At 44.2% G+C, this 24,767-nt stretch overlaps 1 protein-coding gene across 1 annotated transcript; it reads left to right on the plus strand.

The window, feature by feature from the left end:
* The first annotated feature begins 11,301 nt into the window (after positions 1-11,301).
* On the plus strand, positions 11,302-13,146 carry LOC129835303 (uncharacterized). Its single transcript, XM_055900893.1, has 6 exons — positions 11,302-11,354; positions 11,485-11,850; positions 11,952-12,302; positions 12,402-12,533; positions 12,672-12,721; positions 12,836-13,146. Exons 1-6 carry the CDS (start codon positions 11,312-11,314, stop codon positions 12,977-12,979), a joined length of 1,086 nt encoding a protein of 361 aa, XP_055756868.1. The 5' UTR covers positions 11,302-11,311; the 3' UTR covers positions 12,980-13,146.
* Positions 13,147-24,767: the final 11,621 nt, after the last annotated feature.

Below are 24,767 nucleotides of genomic sequence, written 5' to 3' on the forward strand. Positions count from 1 at the left end.
AAGCCATGACAGGGAGACATAGTGGAGTGGTAACGCGCATGCAAGCAGTTGCTCCCAATGCCACTTGGGTACACTGCAGCATCCACCGAGAGGCTCTTCTCCGGCAGGGGACGAGGAGCGCGCAGGATTTTGCGCTGGATTTCCGTACTTTGGCTGCTGGAGCAGGGTGGAACGACAGGGCCCTGATAGACCACTACAGGTGTAACCTAAGGGAGGACGTCCGCAGAGAGCTGGCTTGTCGGGATGCTATGCTCAGCTTAGATGAGCTGATCGACATGTCAATCCGGCTAGACCATCTGCTGGCTGCTCGCGGACGTTCTGAGAGGGTTCTGTCAGTTCCACCTCCTGCCTCCCCCCGCTCCCATTCCTATGGAGCTAGGAGGGGCTGCGTCTAGGGAGACCGGAGGAGGAGGCTCCTCCTGCACCCATTGTGGCCGGTGAGGGCACACTTCCGGTCGGTGCTGGAGGAGTCCATCTGGGATTCGAGAGGGCAGGCAGAACACTCCTCGGTCACCTCAGGTGAGTCAGCACCACACTCTCCCAGAGCTTCCTGTTGATCACATGTTTTTGTTAATCTATTTTCTAAGGTTTTTCCCATCTCTCCAGCATAAGGCGCTAGTCGATTCAGGCGCAGCGGGGAATTTTATTGATCGCGGACTCGCTAAGAGGTTGAGGATTCCGCTCGTTAAGGTAGACCCCCCTTTCCCCGTGCACTCCTTAGATAGTCGACCACTAGGGTCAGGGCTGGTCAGGGAGGCCACGATACCTCTGGATATGATGACGCAGGGAAATCATAAGGAGCGGATTAGTCTGTTCCTTATTGATTCACCTGCGTTTCCGGTGGTGTTAGGGATTCCCTGGCTGGCTATTCACAATCCTACGATTTCGTGGAGACAGGGAGCTCTCCAGGGGTGGTCTGATGAGTGTTCAGGCAGGTGTTTAGGAGTTTCCATCGGTACGACAACGGTGGAGAGTCCAGACCAGGTTTCCACCGTGCGCATTCCTGCTGAGTATGCCGATTTGGCTATCGCCTTCAGTAAAAGGAAGGCGACCCAATTACCACCCCATCGACAGGGGGGTTGCGTGATAAACCTCCAGGTAAATGCTGCACTTCCCAGGAGTCACGTGAATCCGTTGTCCCAGGAGGAGACGTTGGCTATGGAGACATACATCACGGAGGCTCTGGGACAGGGGTACATTCGGCCCTCCATGTCACCCGCCTCCTCGAGTTTCTTTTTTGTGAAGAAAAAGGAGGGTGGTTTACGTCCGTGTATTGATTATCGAGGTCTAAATTCCATCACTGTCGGTTTTAGTTACCCACTACCTCTCATCGCTACGGCGGTGGAATCATTTCACGGGGCGCGATTCTTCACAAAATTGGACCTCAGGAGCACATATAATCTGGTGCGTATTCGGGAGGGAGATGAGTGGAAAACCGCGTTTAGTACCACATCTGGCCATTATGAGTACCTCGTCATGCTGTATGGGTTGAAGAATGCTCCAGTCATCTTTCAATCCTTCGTTGATGAGATTCTCAGAGACCTGCACGGACAGGGTGTAGTGGTGTATATTGATGACATCTTGATCTACTCCACTACACGCGCCGATCATGTGTCTCTGGTGCGCAAGGTTCTTGGGCGACTGCTGGAGCATGACCTGTACGTGAAGGCAGAGAAATGTGAGTTTTCCAAACGAGCCGTTTCCTTCCTGGGTTATCGCATTTCCACCTCGGGGATGGTAATGGAGGATGACCGCGTAAAAGCCGTGCGTAATTGGCCGACTCCGACCACGGTAAAGGAGGTGCAGCGGTTCTTAGGTTTTGCCAATTACTACCGGAGGTTTATCCGGGGTTTTGGTCAGGTGGCGGCCCCTATTACCTCACTGCTGAAGGGGGGCCCGGCGCGCTTGCAGTGGTCCGCAGAGGCGGAGAGAGCTTTCTGTCGTTTGAAGGCGCTGTTCACCGAGGCGCCAGTGTTGGCGCATCCTGACCCCTCTTTGGCGTTCATAGTTGAGGTGGACGCATCCGAGGCTGGGGTTGGGGCTGTGCTCTCCCAGCGTTCGGGTACGCCACCGAAGCTCCGCCCCTGTGCTTTTTTTTCGAAGAAGCTCGGGCCAGCGGAGCGGAATTATGATGTGGGGGATAGGGAGTTGTTGGCCATGGTCAAGGCTCTGAAGGTGTGGAGACACTGGCTTGAGGGGGCTAAGCACCCTTTTCTCATCTGGACCGACCACCAGAATCTGGAGTATATCCGATCAGCTAGGAGACTGAATCCTCGTCAGGCAAGGTGGGCCATGTACTTTACCCGATTTCGTTTTACGATTTCGTATCGACCAGGTTCCCTCAATACAAGGCTGACGCGCTGTCCCGACTATACGACACTGATGACCGGTCCATCGATCCTACTCCCATCATTCCGGCGGCTAAGCTGGTAGCACCGGTAGTATGGGAGGTGGACGCGGACATCGAGCGGGCACTAAGGGCGGAACCTGCGCCTCCACAGTGCCCGGAGGGTCGTAGGTATGTGCCGCTCGCTGTTCAGGATCAATTGATTCGATGGGCTCATAGTCTACCCTCGTCAGGTCACCCGGGTATTTCAAGGACGGTGCGAAGTCTTAGAGGGAAGTACTGGTGGCCTACCTTGGTGAGAGACGTGCGATTCTATGTCTCCTCCTGTTCGGTGTGCGCCCAGAGTAAGGATCCTAGACATTTGCCACGAGGGAAATTACAGCCCCTCCCCGTTCCACAACGGCGGTGGTCCCATCTATCGGTGGATTTCCTTACTGATCTTCCCTTGTCTCAGGGGAACACCACTATCCTGGTCGTTGTGGATCGGTTCTCTAAGTCCTGCCGTCTTATCCCGTTGCCCGGTCTCCCTACGGCCCTGCAGACTGCGGAGGCACTATTTACCCATGTCTTCCGGCACTACGGGGTGCCCGAGGATATCGTTTCTGATCGGGGTCCCCAGTTCACGTCCAGAGTATGGAAGGCGTTTATGGAACATCTGGGGGTCTCGGTCAGCCTGACCTCGGGGTATTACCCGGAGAGTAACGGGCAGGTGGAGAGAGTGAACCAGGAGGTGGGTAGGTTTCTGCGGTCGTATTGCCAGGACCGGCCAGGGGAGTGGTCAAGATACATCCCCTGGGCAGAGATTGCCCAGAACTCACTAAGCCACTCCTCTACCAACATGTCACCATTTGAGTGTGTGTTGGGGCAACAGCCGATTCTGGCACCATGGCATCAGAGCCAGACCGAAGCTCCTGCGGTGGAGGAGTGGGTTCAGTGCTCTAAGGAAACCTGGAGAGCTGTCCAGGAGTCTTTGCGTCAGGCGAGTGGACGGCAGATGAAGAGCGCTGACCGGCAGTGAGGCCCCCGTGTTTGCACCGGGGGACAGGGTCTGGCTCTCGACCCGAAACCTGCCCCTCCGCCTGCCCTGCCGGAAGCTGGGTCCGCAGTGTGTAGGGCCATTTAAAGTCCTGAGGAGAATAAACAAGGTGTGTTATCGATTGTTACTTCCTTCGTATTATCGTATTAACCCCTCGTTTCATGTGTCTCTCCTCAGGCCGGTGGTAGCTGGTCCCATGCAGGAAGGTGAGGTTCCGGAGGTCCCTCCGCCCCCTCTGGATATAGAGGGGTCCCCGGCGTACACGATAAGGTCTATACTGGACTCCAGACGCCGGGTGAGGGGCCTGCAGTACCTTGTGGACTGGGAGGGGTACGGGCCGGAGGAGAGGTGCTGGGTCCCGGTGGGGGATATATTGGATCCAAATCTACTAAGGGAATTCCATCTCCTCCATCCGGATCGCCCTACGCCTCGCCCCCGGGGTCGTCCCCGAGGCCGGCGTCGGCGCGCTGCGGGGGCTGCGCGTCAGGAGGGGGGTACTGTCACGAATATTACCGAAGGTGACTCCCCTTCCCGTTCGGGTGGCACTCTGCGGTCGTCGTCGCCGGTCTACTAGCTGCTACCGATCCCTTTTTCCTTTTCGTTTATGTCTGTCTAATTGTTTTCACCTGTTTCTTGTTTGGGTTTTAGGAGGGGTACTATTTAGGTTAGTTTCGCCCGCTAGTGTTTGTGCGGGCTTATTTTGTATATTCACGTTTGACGTTGTGAGTGGATTATTTGTTTGTGGGATTTACGCTATTCCAGCTTGATTTAAACAGTGGTCTGTGGGTTGTTTTGCGCCTGTGTTTTGGCGTCACCCTTTTGTACCTGTTCCTGTTTTATGCTGTGGACATTAAAGCGTTTTGTACCCGGAATATTTTTGCTCTCTGCGCCTGACTCTGCACCCATCATTCACCTGACGTTACAGCTACACAGCTAGAAATGGTTAAACTCTAAAACATTGCCACGAAGGAGCAAATCTTAGACGAGGACTTTTCAGTTTGCAGCTGGAAATATACTTAGCCTAGGACGAAGAATACCGACAACCGCCGAAACATCTATTCTATGCGACAACATGGGTATGCCTGACTTATCCACTAGGAACGCAACTAGAGACTTTTCTGTCGACTCTCTCCAGCAGACGGACCGGCAACCACAGATACAGACAACAAGACAAACACTCGTAAATATGTACAGTACCGTTTAAAGGTTTGGGGTCCTTGTTTTCCATGAAAACATACATGAAATGAGTTGCAAAATGAATAGGAAATATAGTCAAGAAGTTGACAAGGTTATAATAATGATTTTTAATTTAAATAATAATTGTGTCCTTCAAACTTTGCTTTCGTCAAAGAAATCATCCACTTGCAGCAATTACAGCCTTGCAGACCTTTGACATTCTAGTTGTCAATTTGTTGAGGTAATCTGAAGAGATTTCACCACATGCTTCCTGAAGCACCTCCCACAAGTTGGATTGGCTTGATGGGCACTTCTTACGTACCATACGGTCAAGCTGCTCCCACAACAGCTCAATAGGGTTGAGATCCGGTGACTGTGCTGGCCACTCCATTATAGACAGAATACCAGCTGACTGCTTCTTCCCTAAATAGTTCTTGCATAGTTTGGAGCTGTGCTTTGGGTCATTGTCCTTTTGTTGGAGGAAATTGGCTCCAATTAAGCACCGTCCACAGGGTACGGCATGGCGTTGCAAAATGGAGTGATAGCCTTCCTTCTTCTAAATCCCTTTTACCCTGTATAAATGTCCCACTTTACCACCACCAAAGCATCCCCAGACCATCACGTTGCCTCCACCATTGCGTCAAGCACTCCTCCGGCATATTTTCTTTTTTCTGTGTCTCACAAATGTTCTTCTTTGTGATCCGAACACCTCAAACTTAGATTTGTCTGTCCATAATACTTTTTTCCAATCTTCCTCTGTCTATTGTCTGTGTTCTTTTGCCCATCTTAATCTTTTCTTTTTATTGGCCATTCTGAGATATGGCTTTTTCTTTGCAACTTTGCCTAGAAGACCAGCATCTCGGAGTCGCCTCTTCACTGTTGAAGTTGAGACTGGTATTTTGCGGGTACTATTTAATGAAGCTGGCAGTTGAGGACTTGTGAGGCGTCTGTTTAACAAAATAGACACTCTAATGTACCTGTCCTCTTGCTCAGTTGTGCACCTTGGCCTCCCACTCCTCTTTCTATTCTGGTTAGGGCCAGTTTGCGCTGTTCTGTGAAGGGAGTAGTACACAGCGTTGTACGAGAGCTTTAGTTTCTTGACAATTTCTTGCATGGAATAGCCTTCATTTCTCAGAACAAGAATAGACTGACGAGTTTTCGAAGAAAGTTCTTTATTTCTGGCCATTTTGAGCCTGTAATCGAATCCACAAACACTGATGCTCCAGATACTCAACTAGTCTAAAGAAGGCAATTTTTTTTAAATCAGAACAACAGTTTTCAGCTTTGCTAAGCATAATTTCTAAAGAGTTTTCTAATGATCAATTAGCCTTTTAAATGATAAACTTGGATTAGCTAACACAACGTGCCATTGAAACACAGGAGTGATGGTTTCTGATAATGGGCCTCTGTCCGCATATGTAGATATTCCATAAAAAATCTGCCGTTTCCAGCTACAATTGTAATTTACACCATTAACAATATCTACACTGTATTTCTGTTCAATTTTATGTTATTTTAATGAACCAAAATGTGCTTTTCTTTCAAAAACAACGACATTTCTAAGTGGCCCCAAACTTTTGAACTGTAGTGTAAATTGCAATTTCTTTTCGAATGAGCAGTCGTTCATGTAAACTATTAGAAATTTCTATGAGTGTAGATATCAGCCATGAGTTTCTCCTGAATGAGAGATCACTAAAATAAGACTACTGTATTGTGTTTGCTGTGTTTTCTCCATAGATGTTTTCAGTGAGGTGAAGTGACTTTGTGGTGATTGAAGCCCTCGTGGATGACAGTGTCATAGCATGCATGTTCCAAAAAGGTCACAACTATGACTCTCTTTTACAACAATAGCTGCAGTGATAAAGAATAACGGATGCCACAATTCAATAATAAGTACTTAATATGTAATACATCTATAATGATGAGAATCTATATAAGACAACTATTCTGAGTCAGAACAAGTTGTGAAGTGGATGACAACTTTAAGGATGATCACACTGTCATATATTTCCACTTCTCGTAGAGATGGGTAAGTCAATCTTTTATATTTCTCTGCTTGCAGTATGTGATGTCCAAATATTGTTGTACAGACACTTTGACAATCTAAAGTTTTATTTGGGGTAACTTATAGCATAGTTAATATGTTTTCATGTTCTCTAGTTGATGTGCTAGCTGGAACTGAGTCTTCATCCATACGTCAAGAGAGTGGTCTCATGTCAGCCAATGTTGGAGACACCATGTTTTTGCACTGCTTTCATGAAAGTGACAAGGCAGTATTGTTCTCTTGGTACAAGCAAACCTTGGGAGATAAACTTCAGTTCTCCTCAACTGTCAATAAGTTTGAAAGGAACGCAACATTCTATCAGGAGTTTAAGGGTAACCCTCGCTTCTCGGTGGAAAATGGCTAAGAAAAGAATCACCTAAGGATCTCAGACATGCAGCTGATAGACTCTGGCACATACGATGTGGGAGCTCTTTTAGCAACAATATGGAGTTTGGAGAAGGATCAAAGATAAAGTTAAAGTTTGTTTTTTAAATCTGAATATAGAGATTTATGGTGTAAATATGAGGTATTTCCTTAATCAGATGAGATTTTAATTTAACAAATCGTCAGTTAGAACACTTGCTGCCGTGATATTCTAGAAATTCTATGGGTTAATAGACCTTTTTGTCCATTTCAGAAACATGACTGTGCTCCAGCAATCTGTGTCTGAGACAGTCCAGCCAGGAGACTCTGTGACTCTGAACTGCACAATACACACTGAGACCTGTGCAGGAGAACACAGTGTCTATTAGTTCAGACATGGCTCAGGAGGAAATTATTACATTTAATGTTAAAAATACAGTTCTGTTTCACACAGGCCCAAGATGCAGACAGTCTCCATTATGTAGCTCTGAATCTGAGCAACAAGAAGAACAGGTCTAGAAGACAGAGAAGCAACATGTAGGAAGAGATGGTGTACTCTGGGATCAGACAGGAGAACTGGATGAATGAAACAGTTGTCATTGTATCCAAGATACCTCTTTAATAACTAGCTCTATATGAATGCTTCAGTATAATGTGATGATAGCTATTTTAAGTGCAACACAAAGTACAAATAATTTAATGCATTGTTTCTGTGTGAAACTTATTTTATATTTGATTTGCATGTGTAAAGAAAAATAAAGCATTTCCAACTGTTAAACCAAAATAATGTCAACAAGTTGAACTCAATGCATTCTGTTCATACACCTCTGTGGTCATAGTGGAGGGTGTTACAGTGACTTTCCACCATTGGAAACTAACTTTCATAGACTTTTAACACAGGAAGACTGACCTGCACCAACACTCTGCACTACTTTCCCTCTCAAGGCCACCGTACTGTTCACACCCCTTAGTGCACCAATGGTCTCTAAACACAGTGCTTACAATGTAAAGGTCAATGTCTTAATTTACATGGAGTCAGGAAGTCCCATGCATCATGTTACAGAAAATATCATGCAGTTGTGGTGTAGGAGGTTTTCTTCTTTGCTTTCTCTAAGACATAAGCCTACTGATTGCATGCCACAGCCTTGTTTACATGTATTCTGCGGTCTGCTATGAACAATACACAAGGCTGTAGCTTTCTACACTTTGGTAAGGCCTGTTGGCCTTCTGCACAGGACCCTCTCTGTCTCTCTCTGTGTTTCTTTCTCTCTCTGTCTCTCTTTATGTGGTTTCAGCAGGATGTCTCAGTGGTGTCAGTCAGTTGTATGACATAATTTTTTGCTCTTCATGTTGTCCTTTTTATCAACAATAGAATACTATTTTTACGAGGCATCTAGTTAATTATACATAGTCGACTGAAATCTGTATAAAACCACAATGAACTATTTATTAGGTAATTTGACCTAGACATCTGAAGTCCGTAGTTAAACACAAACTGTGGTTTGAAGTGTGATGTAAAGTATCATCATCACCTGGGCCAAGAAGAAAGAGCCTCCTTCTACTTATATAATGGGAGGGATTGTATCTGTCAATACATTACAGAATAAATAGTATATGAGGTATTGTTGGTTAAGTAAAGACTATTGACATGTTTTCTGTTTCTCTGTGTTACTATGTGACTGTGTGGAAGTGATAGAGGCCCTAGAGGATGACAGTGTCATAACATGTGGCCAACCAGGTCCCAACTACTGTATGACTCCCATGGACCACAATGGCAAGAAAAACATTAAGTAAAGGATCCACTGACTCTTGCTGTTGTGTCTCTTACTTTGGGTGGACAAGCCCTCTGTTGGCCAGCTGCAGTACATAGTATTGTAGACAGCATGAGCTGTAGTTAGACCTAATAATAGAGTTCGAATTGAGTGAGTCTATGTTTCATCCCCATAGCTCCACGGTCAGTGGTGTAAAGTACTTAAGCAAAAATACTTTAAATTACTACTTAAGTAGCTTTTTGGAGTATCTGTACTTTACTTTACTATTTATATTTTTGTCAACTTTTACTTCACTACATTCCTAAAGAAAATAATGTACATTTAACTTTTTTCCCTGACACTAAAAGTACTTGTTACATTCTGAATGCTTAGCAGGACAGGAAAAGGGTCCAATTCATGCGCATATCAGTAGAACAGCCCTGGTCATCCCTACTGCCCATGATCTGGCGGACTCACTAAACATACATGCTTCGTTTGTAAATTATGTCTGAGTGTTGGAGTGTGCCCATGGCTTCCCGTAAATAAATAAAAACAAGAAAATGGCACCATCTGGTTTGCTTAATATGCAGAATTTGAAAATATTTATACTTTTGTATAAAAACTAAATATTTTTAGACTTTCACTCAAGTAGTATTTTATTGGGTGACTTTCACTTTAATATTTTTTTTTTAACCCAATTGGTAGTTACAGTCTTGTCTCATCACGCAACTCCCAGACAGACTCAGGAGAGGTAAAGGTCGGGAGCCGTGCATCCTCCAAAACACAACACAACCAAGCCGCACTGCTTCTCAAAACAATGCCCACTTAAGCCAGAAGGGCCAGCCACACCAATGTGTCAGAGGAAACCCCTACATCTGGCAACAGGTGTCAGCGTGTACTGTGCCCGGCCCGTGATGGGACAAGGACATCCCTACCGGCCAAACACTTCCCTAACGACGCTGGTCCAAATGTGCACCGCCCCATGGGTTACCCAGTTGCGGCCGGCTGCGACAGAGCCTGGACTCAAACTCAGAATCTCTAGTGGCACAGGTAGCACTGCAATGCAGTGCCTTAGTCTACTGCGCCACTCGGGAGGCCCTACTTGAGTCATTTTTATTAAGGTATCTTTACTTTTACTCAAGTATGACAATTGGGTACTTTTTCCACCACTGTCCAGAGTGACGATGATGTCTTGAACTACACTGCCATGAAGTTAGCTGACAAGAAGAGTGCCAAGCCCAGGAGACAGAGGACAGAACTGAGAGAACAGAGAGAGGAAGAAATCATCTACTCTGGTGTGTCATCAAGACAGGATGTGACATGTGAGGGTCATTGTAACGATCGTCGTCTTCGTCTGATGAGGAATAGGAAGGATCGGACCAAAATGCAGAGTGGTACGTGTACATGTTAAATTTATTAAACTGAACACTGAAAACAAAATAACAAAGGTGAAACAACGAAAAAACGGAACAGTCCTATCAGGTGACACAACACAAAACAGGAAACAACTACCCACAAACACAGGTGGGAACAGGCTACCTAAGTATGGTTCTCAGTCAGAGACAACGATTTATAGCTGCCTCTGATTGGGAACCATACCAGGCCAAACACAGAAATACAAAACATAGCACAAAACATATAATGCCCACCCCAACTCACGCCCTGACCAAACCAAAATAGAGACATAAAAAAGGAACTAAGGTCAGAACGTGACAGTCATCCAATCAGCATCATTCTAAATTAAGCCCCACCCCTCCTCTGAATTCTCCTTTAATCTTGACAGTGTCCGTGTGAACTGGCGATTATATAGATTTCTCATTTGCTGTAGGATGCTATTGAAAGGGCTTGCTTCACCTAATATAAATGTAAAATAACTCAGATGCAGAGCATAATTGTCCAGCAAGTGTGAAAGCTGATACTAGGATGGTTTCAGAAGTCTCAAATCCTCATCAATAGTGGCTGAGGTTGACTGCCTGGATACGTTTGTTTTGTAGAAGTGTACAACACAATGTATATAATGACTTTGCAAATGTTTGAATTCTTCCTTTTTATGATAATGATTTTAACATGGAAGTCTGTAACCTGCCTTTATGTTGGTGTGATAGTTCAATAAGCATAATTTTATTTCCTAGTTTAATGACTTCTTACTTCTTACCACTTATTTGCACCAGGTATCAAAATCACATCTTTATTTTGTCAAAAAGGTACCAACCTCACCAGAGTTCACTTCCTCCTGAAAGCTTGAACTGCCTTCTACAGACATGAAGTGAGAAATACAATGTAAACCCCATGTGTATGTCAAAGAGGACATACATGTATGTACCAGTAGTCTCAGCCACCGACCCAAATGATGAAAAAATATAAACCAGTAACTCTGACATTACATAATGTGAAGGGCTGCTCTAACTATGGTATGCCTCAGGACACATGTTAGATTGAAGTTTGTATCACATGTTTTATGCCTGTTCAGACAGCCAATAATATCACTTAGTTCAGAGTTTCCGCCTACCTCATGATGATTAACCAATGAGTGTCATCATATAAAAGGTGCCTCATTGTCAGACCCACACACTATACAGTTCAGAAAGGAAATTATGATTATATATTGGACAATAATTTTAATTAACACCAATTTGGGTAAGTAAGAAATATAAACGTTGATCCTTTTACTTATGTCATAGTCTTTTTTAATCAATTTGAATGACTATGTAGTCTGAAAAATGATAATATAATATAATTTGATTTATTTTGTTTGTTTGCTTCACAGGTTGTGCACTTAACAAGGATGTAATCCAACCAGACCCTTTGATAGTTACACAACTGGGACAAAGTGTATCACTCACTTGCTTTTGTCAATCTAATTTGATGGTCAGGGTCGCTTGGTTCAAGCAAACTGTTGGACAGAAGCCTCTTCTCATGGCATCATCATATTATCGCACTCAAAAGACCTTTTATTTCAACCATTTTACCAAGGACTTCAATGAGACCAAACGCTTGAGTGTGGAGAGAGGAGTTGGCAGCTCTAACCTGACCATCTCAAAGACAGAGTCAGGGGACACAGCTACATACTACTGTGGTGCTATGGAAGTGGGCAAAGTCATATTTGGAGAAGGAACTTCTTTAATTGTCAAAGGTAACTTAATTCTGTATCTTATTGCGTTCATATAATGCTAAATGAATGAATCTAGCAAGAAAAGAAAATGTACACACCATGACCTTACTCACTCTCTTTAGATTCAGGGTCCAACCACATGTCTATACTCCAGCAGCCTGTGTCTGAGTCAGTCAAGCCAGGAGACTCTGTGACTCTGAACTGTACAATACACTCCAAGACCTGTGCAGGAGAACACAGTGTCTATTGGTTCAGACATGGCTCAGGAGAATCCCGTCCAGGAATCCTTCACACCAATGGAGACAGGAGAGATCAGTGTGAGAAGAGCCCTGAGGCTGAGTCTCCTACACAGAGCTGTGTCTACAACCTCCCCAAGAGGAACCTCAGCCTCTCTGATGCTGGGACTTACTACTGTGCTGTGGCCTCATGTGGGGAGATACTATTTGGAAAAGGGACCAAGCTGGACATTGACTGTTAGTGATATTTCTGACATTTCTAAAATGTTCTAACATTTTATGCCTGCTTAAACAAAATGTCATGAATTTCCTCTTCCACTGTCTGTATTTCTACAGATGGTTGTAAGGAGGACCATGTTCTCTTGGTGTACTGTCTGGGTGTAGCGTTGGCTCTTTGTGTCATCATCATCATTGTCCTTGGTTGTGTTATGTGTAAGATGAACAAGAAAACCTCTCTGCTGTGCAGCGGTAAGCGTTATCATTGCCCACAATATATGCTTAAACTGTTGGTGCAATATACATTACATGTTATAGTCATGAAACTGGGTTAATCCATTGTATGATGATGATGTTGATGATGATGATTCCTTCATGTTTGTTTAAAAGGAACGCACCCTCAGCCAAGTGGTCCGATAGTCCCCAGTTCTCATAACCAGGTATGCAGACCGTATAGTGAACTATTCTGAGTATGACTTTGATGAACTGTAAACAGATCCTTCTATCAGGTCATTTCCTGATGTTGTGGGAATTTGTTTTGCTATTCTTCTTAGGATCAAGAACATGATGACACACTCACATCGGTCCATTACGCTGCTCTGAATATCATCCACAAGAAGCCAAAGACCCGGAGACAGAGGAGCACCTTGGAGAGAGACACGGAGTACTCTGGGGTGAGGTGCCAAAACATGGACTGAAACATAGATTTACCTCCTTTAAGACTTGCATTGCTTTTCTGTTACACACTGTGTTTTTATCATTATAATTGTGTTACAATTGCTTCTATTCTGTCTAACTCCTTTTAACATTACTGGTGTGATACTGTGGTGCATTTTAGATCAAATAAAACATGAATTCACTGTAATGTTGATGTATTGTTTGATTTTCTCTCATATTCTTCAAGTTAAATTGGGAAGTTTGCAGGTACATTGCATCCTGATTACATGATGTTTATAATAGCATGCGTAGAGTACATTCTACTGACTAAAACTTTCAGTTGTCTCAAACTCTCTTTTTAAGCTGTATTCTGCATCACATCTCTGTGGTGTTCTGACGGCCCTAAATAGATTTTCCACTCAGTTTAACTCATCTCAAAACCCCAGTAATGACCATCAGTCCTCACCACACACTGTCTTCACACACCTCAGTGCATCAAAACCACAAACATCCATGTCACTAAGAGCACAACTCACTCTCTTCATGAGAAAAGCCTGAACTAAAAATAGACTTCTTAACTGAGTATATTTTGAAGAGAGCTGATAGTGTCGAAAATATAATCCAAATATGACAATGTACGCATAGTAATTGAGAAGTTTTGACAAACAATACAAAATGTGAATATGCATATGTGCAGGTTGAAGTACTGCACTTCATTTCTCTTTGAGGTACGTGGAAGTCCCCATAACTACCTGAACAGTAGAGTTGGCAGCAACTTTTAGAATTGTCCAAATGTTCAAATTGTTCACTAAGAATCGTTGAAAATGTACTTTCCTGTGATAGATCATGTGTGTAGTCATAATATCTGTCAAAAAATGCCCAACAAAGACAATGTTTGGTTAAGAATCTTTATCGAGTTAATATATTACATACATAATACACATCTGTATCATGTTATAAATCCTTTTCAGCATCATAGAGTCACTTGTATCAAACAGGCTAGTTAGTCATCATCACTGGATCATTACTACTAACATCAACTAAGTTATTATAAAGCGTAGCTTAGTTACCAGGAGGAGCCACACAATCATTCTAAATAAAATGGGTAGCAGAGTGCTCTCTATATGACGAAGACAATGACTCATGTTTGTGTCTAGTTTTGTATTGAGTTCCAGGGAGTAGTTGAATAGGTATGGGAGACAACCTATTTATTCAAGTCCTCTCTCTGTAATGTGTTGTCCTCTTTTAGTTGTGTTGATAGCATGTCACTCACACCCACCCCCACACAACAAGTTCACAGGTACTCTGCAGTCTTCTGTAAGCCCAAGACGAGGCTGTATCTATGCTTTGGTCAGGTGGGCCTGCTGGCTTTGTGCACACAGGACCCTCCTACCTGCTCTCTGTGTCTCTATGTCTCTATGTGGTTTTCCGCAGGATGTCTATGTGGTGTCACTGTTGTTCTCACTATCTTTACTTGCTGTTCATGTTGCACCTGACAGCTTCCAACCAAAGCAAAACAGTTATTTATAAAACTGACTCTAATATACAGTGATGGAAAAAAGTATTTGATTCCCTGCTGATTTTGTACGTTTGCCCACTGACAAAGAAATGATCAGTCTATAATTTTAATGGTAGGTTTATTTGAACAGTAAGAGACAGAATAACAACAACAAAAATCCAGAAAAACGCATGTCAAAATGTTATAAATTGATTTGACTTTTAATGAGGGAAATAAGTATTTGACCCCTCTGCAAAACATGATTTAGTACTTGGTGGCAAAACCCTTGTTGGCAATCACAGAGGTTAGACGTTTCTTGTAGTTGACCACCAGGTTTGCACACATCTCAGGAGGTATTTTGTCCCACTCCTCTTTGCAGATCTTCGCCAAGTCATTAAGGTTTCGAGGCTGACGTTTGGCAACTCGAACCTTCAGCTCCCTCCACAGATTTTCTATGGGATTAAGGTCTGGAGACTGGCTAGGCCACTCCAGGACCTTAATGTGCTTCTTCTTGAGCCACTCCTTTGTTGCCTTGTGTTTTGGGTTATTGTCATGCTGGAATACCCATCCACGACCCATTTTCAGTGCCCTGGATGAGGGAAGGAGGTTCTCACCCAAGATTTGACGGTACATGGCCCCGTCCATCGTCCCTTTGATGCGGTGAAGTTGTCCTGTCCCCTTAGCAGAAAAGCACCCCCAAAGCATAATGTTTCCACCTCCATGTTTGACGGTGGGGATGGTGTTTTTGGGGTCATAGGCAGCATTCCTCCTCCTCCAAACATGGCGAGTTGAGTTGATGCCAAAGAGCTCCATTTTGGTCTCATCTGACCATAACACTTTCACCCAGTTGTCCTCTGAATCATTCAGATGTTCATTGGCAAACTTCAGACGGGCATGTATATGTGCTTTCTTGAGCAGGGGGACCTTGCGGGCGCTGCAGGATTTCAGTCCTTCACGGCGTAGTGTGTTACCAATTGTTTTCTTGGTGACTATGGTCCCAGCTGCCTTGAGATCATTGACAAGATCCTCCCGTGTAGTTCTGGGCTTATTCCTCACCATTCTCATAATCAGTGCAACTCCACGAGGTGAGATCTTGCATGGAGCCCCAGGCCGAGGGAGATTGATAGTTCTTTTGTGTTTATTCCAATTGCGAATAATCGCACCAACTGTTGTCACCTTCTCACCAAACTGCTTGGCGATGGTCTTGTAGCCCATTCCAGCCTTGTGTAGGTCTACAATCTTGTCCCTGACATCCTTGGAGAGCTCTTTGGTCTTAGCCATGGTGGAGAGTTTGGAATCTGATTGATTGATTGCTTCTGTGGACAGGTGTCTTTTATACAGGTAACAAACTGAGATTAGGAGCACTCCCATTAAGAGTGTGCTCCTAATCTCAGCTTGTTACCTGTATAAAAGACACCTGGGAGCCAGAAATCTTTCTGATTGAGAGGGGGTCAAATACTTATTTCCCTCATTAAAATGCAAATCAATACGGCCTTGTTCTAAAATTGATCAAATAGTTGTTTTCCCTCATCAATCTACACACAATACCCCATAATGATAAAGCAAAACCAGGTTTAGAATATTTAGCAATTTTATCTGAATAAAGAAAGTTTAATATCACATTTACATAAGTATTCAGACACTTTACTCAGTACTTTGTTGAAGCACCTTTGGCAGTGATGACAGCATCGAGTCTTCTCGGGTATGACGCTACCAGCTTGGCACACCTGTTTTGGGGGAGTTTCTCCATCTCTGCAGATCCTCTCCAGCTCTGTCAGGTTGGATATGGAGCGTCGCTGCAGAGCTATTTTCAGGTCTCTCCAGAGATGTTCGATCAGGTTAAAGTCCGGGCTCTGGCTGGGCCACTCAAGGACATTCAAAGATGTGTCCCGAAGCAACTCCTGCATTGTCTTGGCTTTATGCTTAGGGTTGTTGTCCTGTTGGAAGGTGAACCTTCACCCCAGTCTGTGGTCCTGAGTGTCCTAAGCACTCTGGAGCAGGTTTTCATCTCTGTACTTTGCTCTGTTCATCTTTGGTTTACACTGTGAGCAGATAGTTCCCTCTCCAATGATGTACTCTGTCCTGTATCTCAGCCTGTGTGGACAGAACTGGTGCCACTAGGGGGTTCTGTGACCCTCGAAAGCTTCTCCACAGTGGACTTAGTGTTATCCTAGATATGGCTGAAACACACTCCAGGACATGGACTTGTAACAACCTACTATGAAACAGTGTAATTTCAAGTTGCAAAAGGATGGAATTAGTTTTAATCTGACTCTTTGGAAAGTTGCCCTCACTGATGTTGGATTGTATCATTGTGGAATATTCTGGTATAATGAATGCTATTTTGGAAATGGTGCATATCTCATGATTCAAGGTCAGTGGAGAAATGGGAAGAGAATGGAAGACAGAAAATTATGTTTCCAATTTCAATTTCAGATAATTTTCCTACTCAGAATGTCTAAATGTTGTGTGGTTCTCTTTAGCCAATGAATCTACTCAAGTGAAAGGAACCAATCCTGACATTGAAGGTCAGATAATTGAACAACTGAACTCTAAAAAAGGCTGCATGAAATGTAAAAATATTCTAAATATTTTATCTCATCCTCACACTGGGCACCAGATGTAGGTACAGTATTATAAATTATTTGTTTGTGTTTTTCTGGTCAACAACATTAAGAATTCCCTCGTTATATGTATGGAATTTTCTCCTATCCAGTGGCGACTTTAGCATACATTTATTTTATGCCAACAAAGCCGCTACACAACACAACACTAAACAATACATCAACTGCACTGTAGCGGTGACAAACGGTGCCCACAAACTGTTAGGGCCTACATGAAGATGTTCCAACAGCAGAGTCCCAACACCTTCCCACTGCTACACCTGGCTATCAGCGGAGACTTGTCTGGCAGCGAAACAGTTAATTCAGACTAATTTAATGCCTAATAAAAAACATAGCTGATATGGCTGACTTGCTTAAACAAATGCTGTTTCTACTGACAATTGAGATGTACAAACTATGGCATAAGGGGATGACAAGTGGATAAGAGGCCATCCGTAATTTCGGTTAAGACATTAATGAGCAAGCTAGGATGGACGTTGTCAATATAACTATTTGTTCAGCACTTTTGAAATGAACAGCGACAGAATTCAGAATATGAGCCGTTCTTACAGTATTCTCCCTGTACACCAAGTCAGAACCGTAGGATAAATAAAAGGGGTATATAAGCTGCCAATGAAAGCTCTTACAATATTAGATGATGACATTTCTCTAAAACAGGCTACAGGCTAAATGTGCACAACCAAGTCAGAACAGTAGGGAGAGGCACATGGGCTACTAACAGTTTACTACACAACATACACTTAGTATTACTTTCTTAGCTACAGTACACATATCTCCCTGGCATAATACATCATTTATCCAGCAGTATACAATACATTTTTGGACTCACCTTGTTTTGCTGTGCTCACTTGAACAGGAAGGTGGCGCAGCGGTCCTTCGTGGCTAATTTTGTCATCATACTTTGTCATCAAAGTCTGGCCTTCTCTGGATTTATGGTGCTTTCAAGACAACTGGGGACTCTGAAAAAAACAAGGTTGAATCCTGACGTCAATGATCTTCAGGTCGGAGCTCTAGAAAGAGGCCAGAGTTCCCGACTTGGAATTCCGAGTTGGATGACGTATTTTCAATACGTATTTTCCCAGTCGGAGCTCGTTTTTATTCAGATTTCCCAGTTGTCTTGAACTCACTGAAGTCTGGGATTTCCCAGTTCCAAGTTTCTAGTTGTTTCGAACGCGGCAGAAGTCATACTGGATTGACAGCATGGCCTATGTTGAATGTTTATCCTTTTAACCTGTTTGGGGTGCAAGCCCGAAATCGGACGAAAATGACAACAGCTGCAGGGCGCGAAATTCAAAATCTATTTTTTAAAAATATTTAACTTTTACACATTAACAAGTCCAATACAGCATTTGAAAGATAAACATCTTGTCAATCCAGCCAACATGTCCGATTTTTTAAATGTTTTACAGAGAAAACACCACATATATTTATGTTAGCTCACCACCAAATACAAAAGTGGACAGACACGTATGGATATGATTATGAAGTATGAATTATGATTCAAGTAGCATGCACAAGCCAACCGAAATAAACTAAAACCAACCTAAAGAGCCCAGAAAAAACTACCTCAGATGACAGTCATATAACATGTTACACAATAAATCTATGTTTTGTTCATAAAAAGTGCATATTTTAGCTATAAATCAGTTTTACATTGATGCTACCCAAAAATGCTAACACATAGCTAGAGTCTGAATCCAGACGGGAGTAGCCAGAGAAAATACAGACACCAACGTCGGCTACTAATTACACCTCATAAAACATTTCAGAAAAACATATGGTGGATAGCTAATGAAAGACAGATATCGTGTGAATAAAGCCAACATTTCCGATTTTTGAAGTGTTTTACAGCGAAAACACAATATATCGTTATATTAGCTAACAACATAAGCTAGCATAAGTCAGCACTAGCATTGGTCAAGCGCTAGCCTAGCACAGTTAGCCCAGTTAGCACAGCACAGCTCAACAGATATATGAAAAAGCATCCCAAATTGGGTCTTATCTTTGTTGATATTCCATCAGAATGTTGTAACGGGGTCCAATGTCCAGTAGAGTCTTTAGTTGGGTTCCAGAACGAATTATTTCCCTCTTTGGTTAGCAAGCACAATAGCATTGCGGCGCTACTCAGCGTTTCTTCAAAAAATTCTTCCGTCGTATCACATCTAAAGTCCAGAATAAATTGCAATAATATAATTAAAGTATATTGAAAAAACATACTTTAGGATGATTTTGTGACATGTATCAAATAATATCGTAGTCAGAGATCATATTCACCGTTATCTACCTTGTTCCAGAAGCCGAGACCAAATTCTGCTTCGCGCCCGGAATTTTTTTTTAACTGCGCAGGTCTCACAAGAAGGTGTGTTATTCAGTCCATGGACGAGATATTCGACTCCTTTCAATTCTCACTTCCGCATTACAGCCTGACGAAGGCGTGTGACGTGTTTCTATGGTCCCAAGTCAAAGGGCCTTTTATAGAGAAGGTCTTAAAGAGACACATCGCATTTTGGAAATCTCAATTCGGCTGGGAAAATGTCTGTAAAAATATTTCTGTTCGACTTAGAGAAACAATTCAAACCTTTTTAGAAACTATAGACTGTTATCTATCCAACAGTAGTAAATATATGCATATTGGAAAATAAAAAGTTTCTTAGGAGGCCGTTTGAAAATGTGCACACATTTTCCAGTTTTTTCAATATTCAGCTTGCAGCCCAAACAGGTTAAACTTGGAAAAGAGACCGTTAAACCCAGACTTGGGACCACAAAGCCACTGCACTAAATAGCAGGCTAGTGATTGCTTTGCGATGCTTGCAGTTAGACAATGATTCCTTCCAAACCACTCATTGTTGAATTTGCGATTTCCAACTTCTTGTGTAATGTTTATGTCCAATGGCCGATGAGCATCAATATGTTTTATCTATAATTTCTCTTCATAGTTTCTCTTCATATGACAAGGACTGACAAAGATTTGCCAATAGATTGCAGACTTGATGCATGATGATGACTGCCTGCTTGCTAGCTAACATTTTGAAAGTAGGATGTTGACATGATCAGTCCAACAAAAGCTAGAGTACATATAATGATATTTTATGTCATTTTATCTGTGGCCAATGACCTTGGGCCTTCTTGGATGGGCACTTCTAATGTAACTCTATGGTAGCACCCAAGGGTCTTGAATTTCCGAGCTCTCCCTGTAGATTTTGCAGTGACATAGTGTCCCCATGAGTGACAGAACACTGAGCCAATCACGGCGCAACTAGAGGACAATGCCAAACCCTATGCTCCGTATTTTCCGCTGGCTGCCCCACCACCACAGAAAGCACTGAGCTAGGCTGAAACACCTGCTTTTTGGATGTGCCTTACTCAAGAAAGCAAAACATTTTTGCATTTTAATTCAATAAAGATGAATGTATTTATTGAAAGTCTGAACAGCAATATCTGCATCTTCAACATGTCAAAAGGCTGAAATATGGACATTTTACTTTACGTTATGTTACAAAAGCTGACGACCACTGAAACATTTGAAAAGACAGTAAAACACATTTGTATTTGTAACAGCTGAAGGACTGAGAAACTGAATCATTGAATGAATCTATTTCCTGATGAAGTAAATGATGAAGAAGATGGTCGGACAGTAGAGGAGAAATCCAGTTCTTATGAAGGAGAAGAGGACAAGGATCCTCATATCCGCTTCAGTCGCCACTTGAATATCACCCCCTGAAACAATGTCAAGTTGTCCATTATACAGTAGGGGTTATTACAGTGTAGTAACATGCATTTTATTTTGCAATTATTTGATCAGGTAAGTCAGTACGTAGGGCGGATGGTAGCCTAGTGGTTAAGAGCACTGGGCCAGTAAATAAAAGGTTACTGGTTCGAATCCCCGAACTGTCAATGTGCCCTTGAGCAAGACACTTCAAATCAAATCAAATTGTTTTTGTCACATACACATGGTTAGCAGATGTTAATGTTAACAGTCTGATGGCCTTGAGATAGAAGCTGTTTTTCAGTCTCTCGGTCTCTGCTTTGATGCACCTGTACTGACCTCGCCTTCTGGATGATAGCGGGGTGAACAGGCAGTGGCTCGGGTGGTTGTTGTCCTTGATGATCTTTATGGCCTTCCTGTGACATCGGGTGGTGTAGGTGTCCTGGAGGGCAGGTAATTTTCCCCCGGTGATGCGTTGTGCAGACCTCACTACCCTCTGGAGAGCCTTACGGTTGTGGGCGGAGCAGTTGCCGTACCAGGTGGTGATACAGCCCGACAGGATGCTCTCGATTGTGCATCTGTAGAAGTTTGTGAGTGCTTTTGGTGACAAACCGAATTTCTTCAGCCTCCTGCGCCTTCTTCACAGCTGCTGCGCCTTCTTCACAACGCTGTCTGTGTGGGTGGACCAATTCAGTTTGTCCGTGATGTGTACGCTGAGGAACTTAAAACTTACTACCCTCTCCACTACTGTCCCGTCGATGTGGATAGGGGGGTGCTCCCTCTGCTGTTTCCTGAAGTCCACAATCATCTCCTTTGTTTTGTTGATGTTGAGTGTGAGGTTATTGTCCTGACACCACACTCCGAGGGCCCTCACCTCCTCCCTGTAGGCCGTCTCGTCGTTGTTGGTAATCAAGCCTACCACTGTAGTGTCGTCCGCAAACTTGATGATTGAGTTGGAGGCGTGCATGGCCACGCAGTCGTGGGTGAACAGGGAGTACAGGAGAGGGCTCAGAACGCACCCTTGTGGGGCCCCAGTGTTGAGGATCAGCGGGGTGGAGATGTTGATGATGAGATACTGAGTCTGAGATACTGAGGTGATTTATTGCTTGGCCGCTTTGCATTGAAAATTGAGGGTTACCCTTGAACTCGGGGTAAAATGTAGGACTCTTGTCAAACTTATAGACTGTTGAGATGACCTGAGGTTTTTCTCCAAAGGGTTGCTTGAACCAGGAGAAATGCATGGCCACGTCGCCTTCATAGAAGCACTGCAAAGTCACTGTGTCCCCAACATTGGCTGATATGAGACCACTCTCCTGTTGTGTGGCTGAGGGCTCAGTCCCAGCACGTGCATGAACTACAACAAAAGAAAAGACAACATCTTACACAAATATATTAACTGTTATATATACATAACAATGCAAGATTGGAATGCCTTTGAGTACACGTCGTGGTTATCCGTCTGGCCCAGCGGCTTTGTGAATGTTGACCTGTTAAAAAAAAAATTTCTCACATCGGCTACTGAGAGCGTTATCACACAGTTATCCAGAACAGCTGGTGCTCTCGTGCATGCTTCAGTGTTGCTTGCCTCGAAGCGAACATAAAATGCATTTAACTCGTCTGATAGGCTCGCGTCACTGGCCAGCTCGCGTCTGGGTTTCCCTTTGAAGTCTGTAATAGTTTTCAAGCCCTGCCACATGCGACGAGATTCAGAGCCGGTGTGGTAGGATTCAATCTTAATCCTGTACTGATGCTTTGCTTGTTTGATGGTTCGTCTGAGGGCATTGCGGGATTTCAAGCGTCCGGATTAGTCTCCCGCTCCTTGAAAGTGGCAGCTCTAGCCTTTAGCTCGATGCGGATGTTGCTTGTAATCCATGGCTTCTGGTTGGGATATGTACGTACAGTCACTGTGGGGATGACGACATCGATGCACTTATTGATGAAGCCAATGACTGAGGTGGTGTATTCCTCAATGCCAATGGATGAATCCTGGAACATATTCCATTCTGTGCTAGCAAAACAGTCCTGTAGTGTAGCATCCACGTCATCTGACCACTTCCGTATTGAGCGGGTCACTGGTACTTCCTGCTTTAGTTTTTGCTTGTAAGCAGGAATCAGGAGGACAGAATTATGGTCAGATTTGTCAAATGGAGGGCGGGGGACAGCTATGAATACATCTCTGTGTCCCCGGCCACTAAGAGCGCCGCTTCTGGGTGAGCACTTTCCTCTCTGCTTATGGCCTTATAGAGTTGGTTGAGTGCGGTCTTAGTGCCAGCTTCACTTTGTGGTGGTAAACAGATGGCTACGAATAATACAGATGAGAACTCTCTTGGTAGATAGTGTGGTCTACAGCTTATCATAAGGTACTCTACCTCAAGCGAGCAATACCTCAAGACTTCTTTAATATTAGACATCGTGCACCAGCTGTTATTGACAAAAAGACACACACCCTCACCCCTCATCTTACCAGAGGGAGTGTCTCTGTTCTGCCGGTGCATGGAAAATCCTGCTTGCTCTATATTGTCCGTATCTTCGTTCAGCCACGTCTCTGTGAAACATAAGATGTTACAGTGTTTCATGTCCCGTCGGTAGGATAATCTTAATCGTAGGTCATCAATTTATTTTACAATGATTGCACATTATCAAGAATAATGGAAGGCTATGGGAGTTTACTCGCTCGCCTCCGGATTCTCAGAAGGGTGCCCGATCTGCGGCCTCTTTTCCGACGTCTTTTCTTCAAGCAAAAGGCGTGGATCTGGGCCTGTTTCAGTGAAAGCAGGTGTCACGCCCTGACCTTAGAGATCCTTTTTATGTCTCTATTTTGGTTGGTCAGGGCGTGAGTTGGGGTAGGCATTCTATGTTTTTTTCTGTGTGTTGTATTTCTATGTGTTTGGCCTGGTATGGTTCCCAATCAGAGGCAGCTGTCAATCGTTGTCTCTGATTGAGAACCATACTTAGGTAGCCTGTTCCCACCTGTGTTTGTGGGTAGTTGTTTTCTGTTTTGTGTATTGCACCTTGCAGAACTGTTCGTTTGTCATTTTGTTGTTTTTTGTTCAAGTATTCGTATTTATTAAGTATTATGAATACTTACCACGCTGCACCTTGGTCTTCTCCTTCTCCCGACAACAGCTAAACCCTAACCCTCCTGCATGTCTCCCCAGCCTGGTGAGTCCTGTGCCTTCTCCCAGAGCCAGGCCTCCTGTGTGTCTCTCCACTCCAGTGATGATCCATGGCAAGAAGCCTCCAGTGGTGATCCATGGCACGAAGCCTCCAGTGGTGATCCATGGCAAGAAGCCTCCAGTGATGATCCATGGCACGAAGCCTCCAGTGGTGATCCATGGCACGAAGCCTCCAGTGGTGATCCATGGCACGAAGCCTCCAGTGATGATCCATGGCACGAAGCCTCCAGTGATGATCCATGGCACGAAGCCTCCAGTGATGATCCATGGCACGAAGCCCCCAGTGATGATCCATAGCACGAAGCCTCCAGTGATGATCCATGGCACGAAGCCTCCAGTGATGATCCATGGCACGAAGCCTCCAGTGAGGATCCATGGCACGAAGCTTCCAGTGAGGAGTTATGGCACGAGGCCTCCAGTGTCACCCGTCAGTACGGAGCCTCCAGCAACGCCCTTTAGTCCGGAGCCTCCAGCGTCGCCCTCTAGTTCGGAGCCTCCAGCGACGCCCTCTAATCCGGAGCCTCCAGTGTCACCCTCTAGTCCGAAGCCTCCAGCATCGCCCTCTAGTCTGGAGCCTCCAGCGTCGCCCTCTAGTCCGGAGCCTCCAGCGACGCCCTCTAGTCCGGGCTTTACAGAAGAGTGGGCTGAAATAAATAAGCAAATGTTTGGTGTTCGCCAAAAGGAATGTGGGACACTCCCCAAACATATGGAAGAAGGTACTCTGGTCAGATGAGACTAAAATTGAGCTTTTTGGCCATCAAGGAAAGCGCTATGTCTGGCACAAACCCAACACCTCTTATCACCCTGAGAACATCGTCCCCACAG

The sequence above is a fragment of the Salvelinus fontinalis genome, chromosome 36 (assembly GCF_029448725.1).
Source record: "Salvelinus fontinalis isolate EN_2023a chromosome 36, ASM2944872v1, whole genome shotgun sequence".
Taxonomy (NCBI): domain Eukaryota; kingdom Metazoa; phylum Chordata; class Actinopteri; order Salmoniformes; family Salmonidae; genus Salvelinus; species Salvelinus fontinalis.

Bases quoted from the DNA above. Each gene is read 5' to 3' on its own strand.
- LOC129835303 (XM_055900893.1), top strand. From the start codon at position 11,312: ATGATTATATATTGGACAATAATTTTAATTAACACCAATTTGG. The intron at 12,303-12,401 runs GTTAGTGATATT...GTATTTCTACAG, and splicing joins GACCAAGCTGGACATTGACT to ATGGTTGTAAGGAGGACCAT. The intron at 12,722-12,835 runs GTATGCAGACCG...TATTCTTCTTAG, and splicing joins TCCCCAGTTCTCATAACCAG to GATCAAGAACATGATGACAC.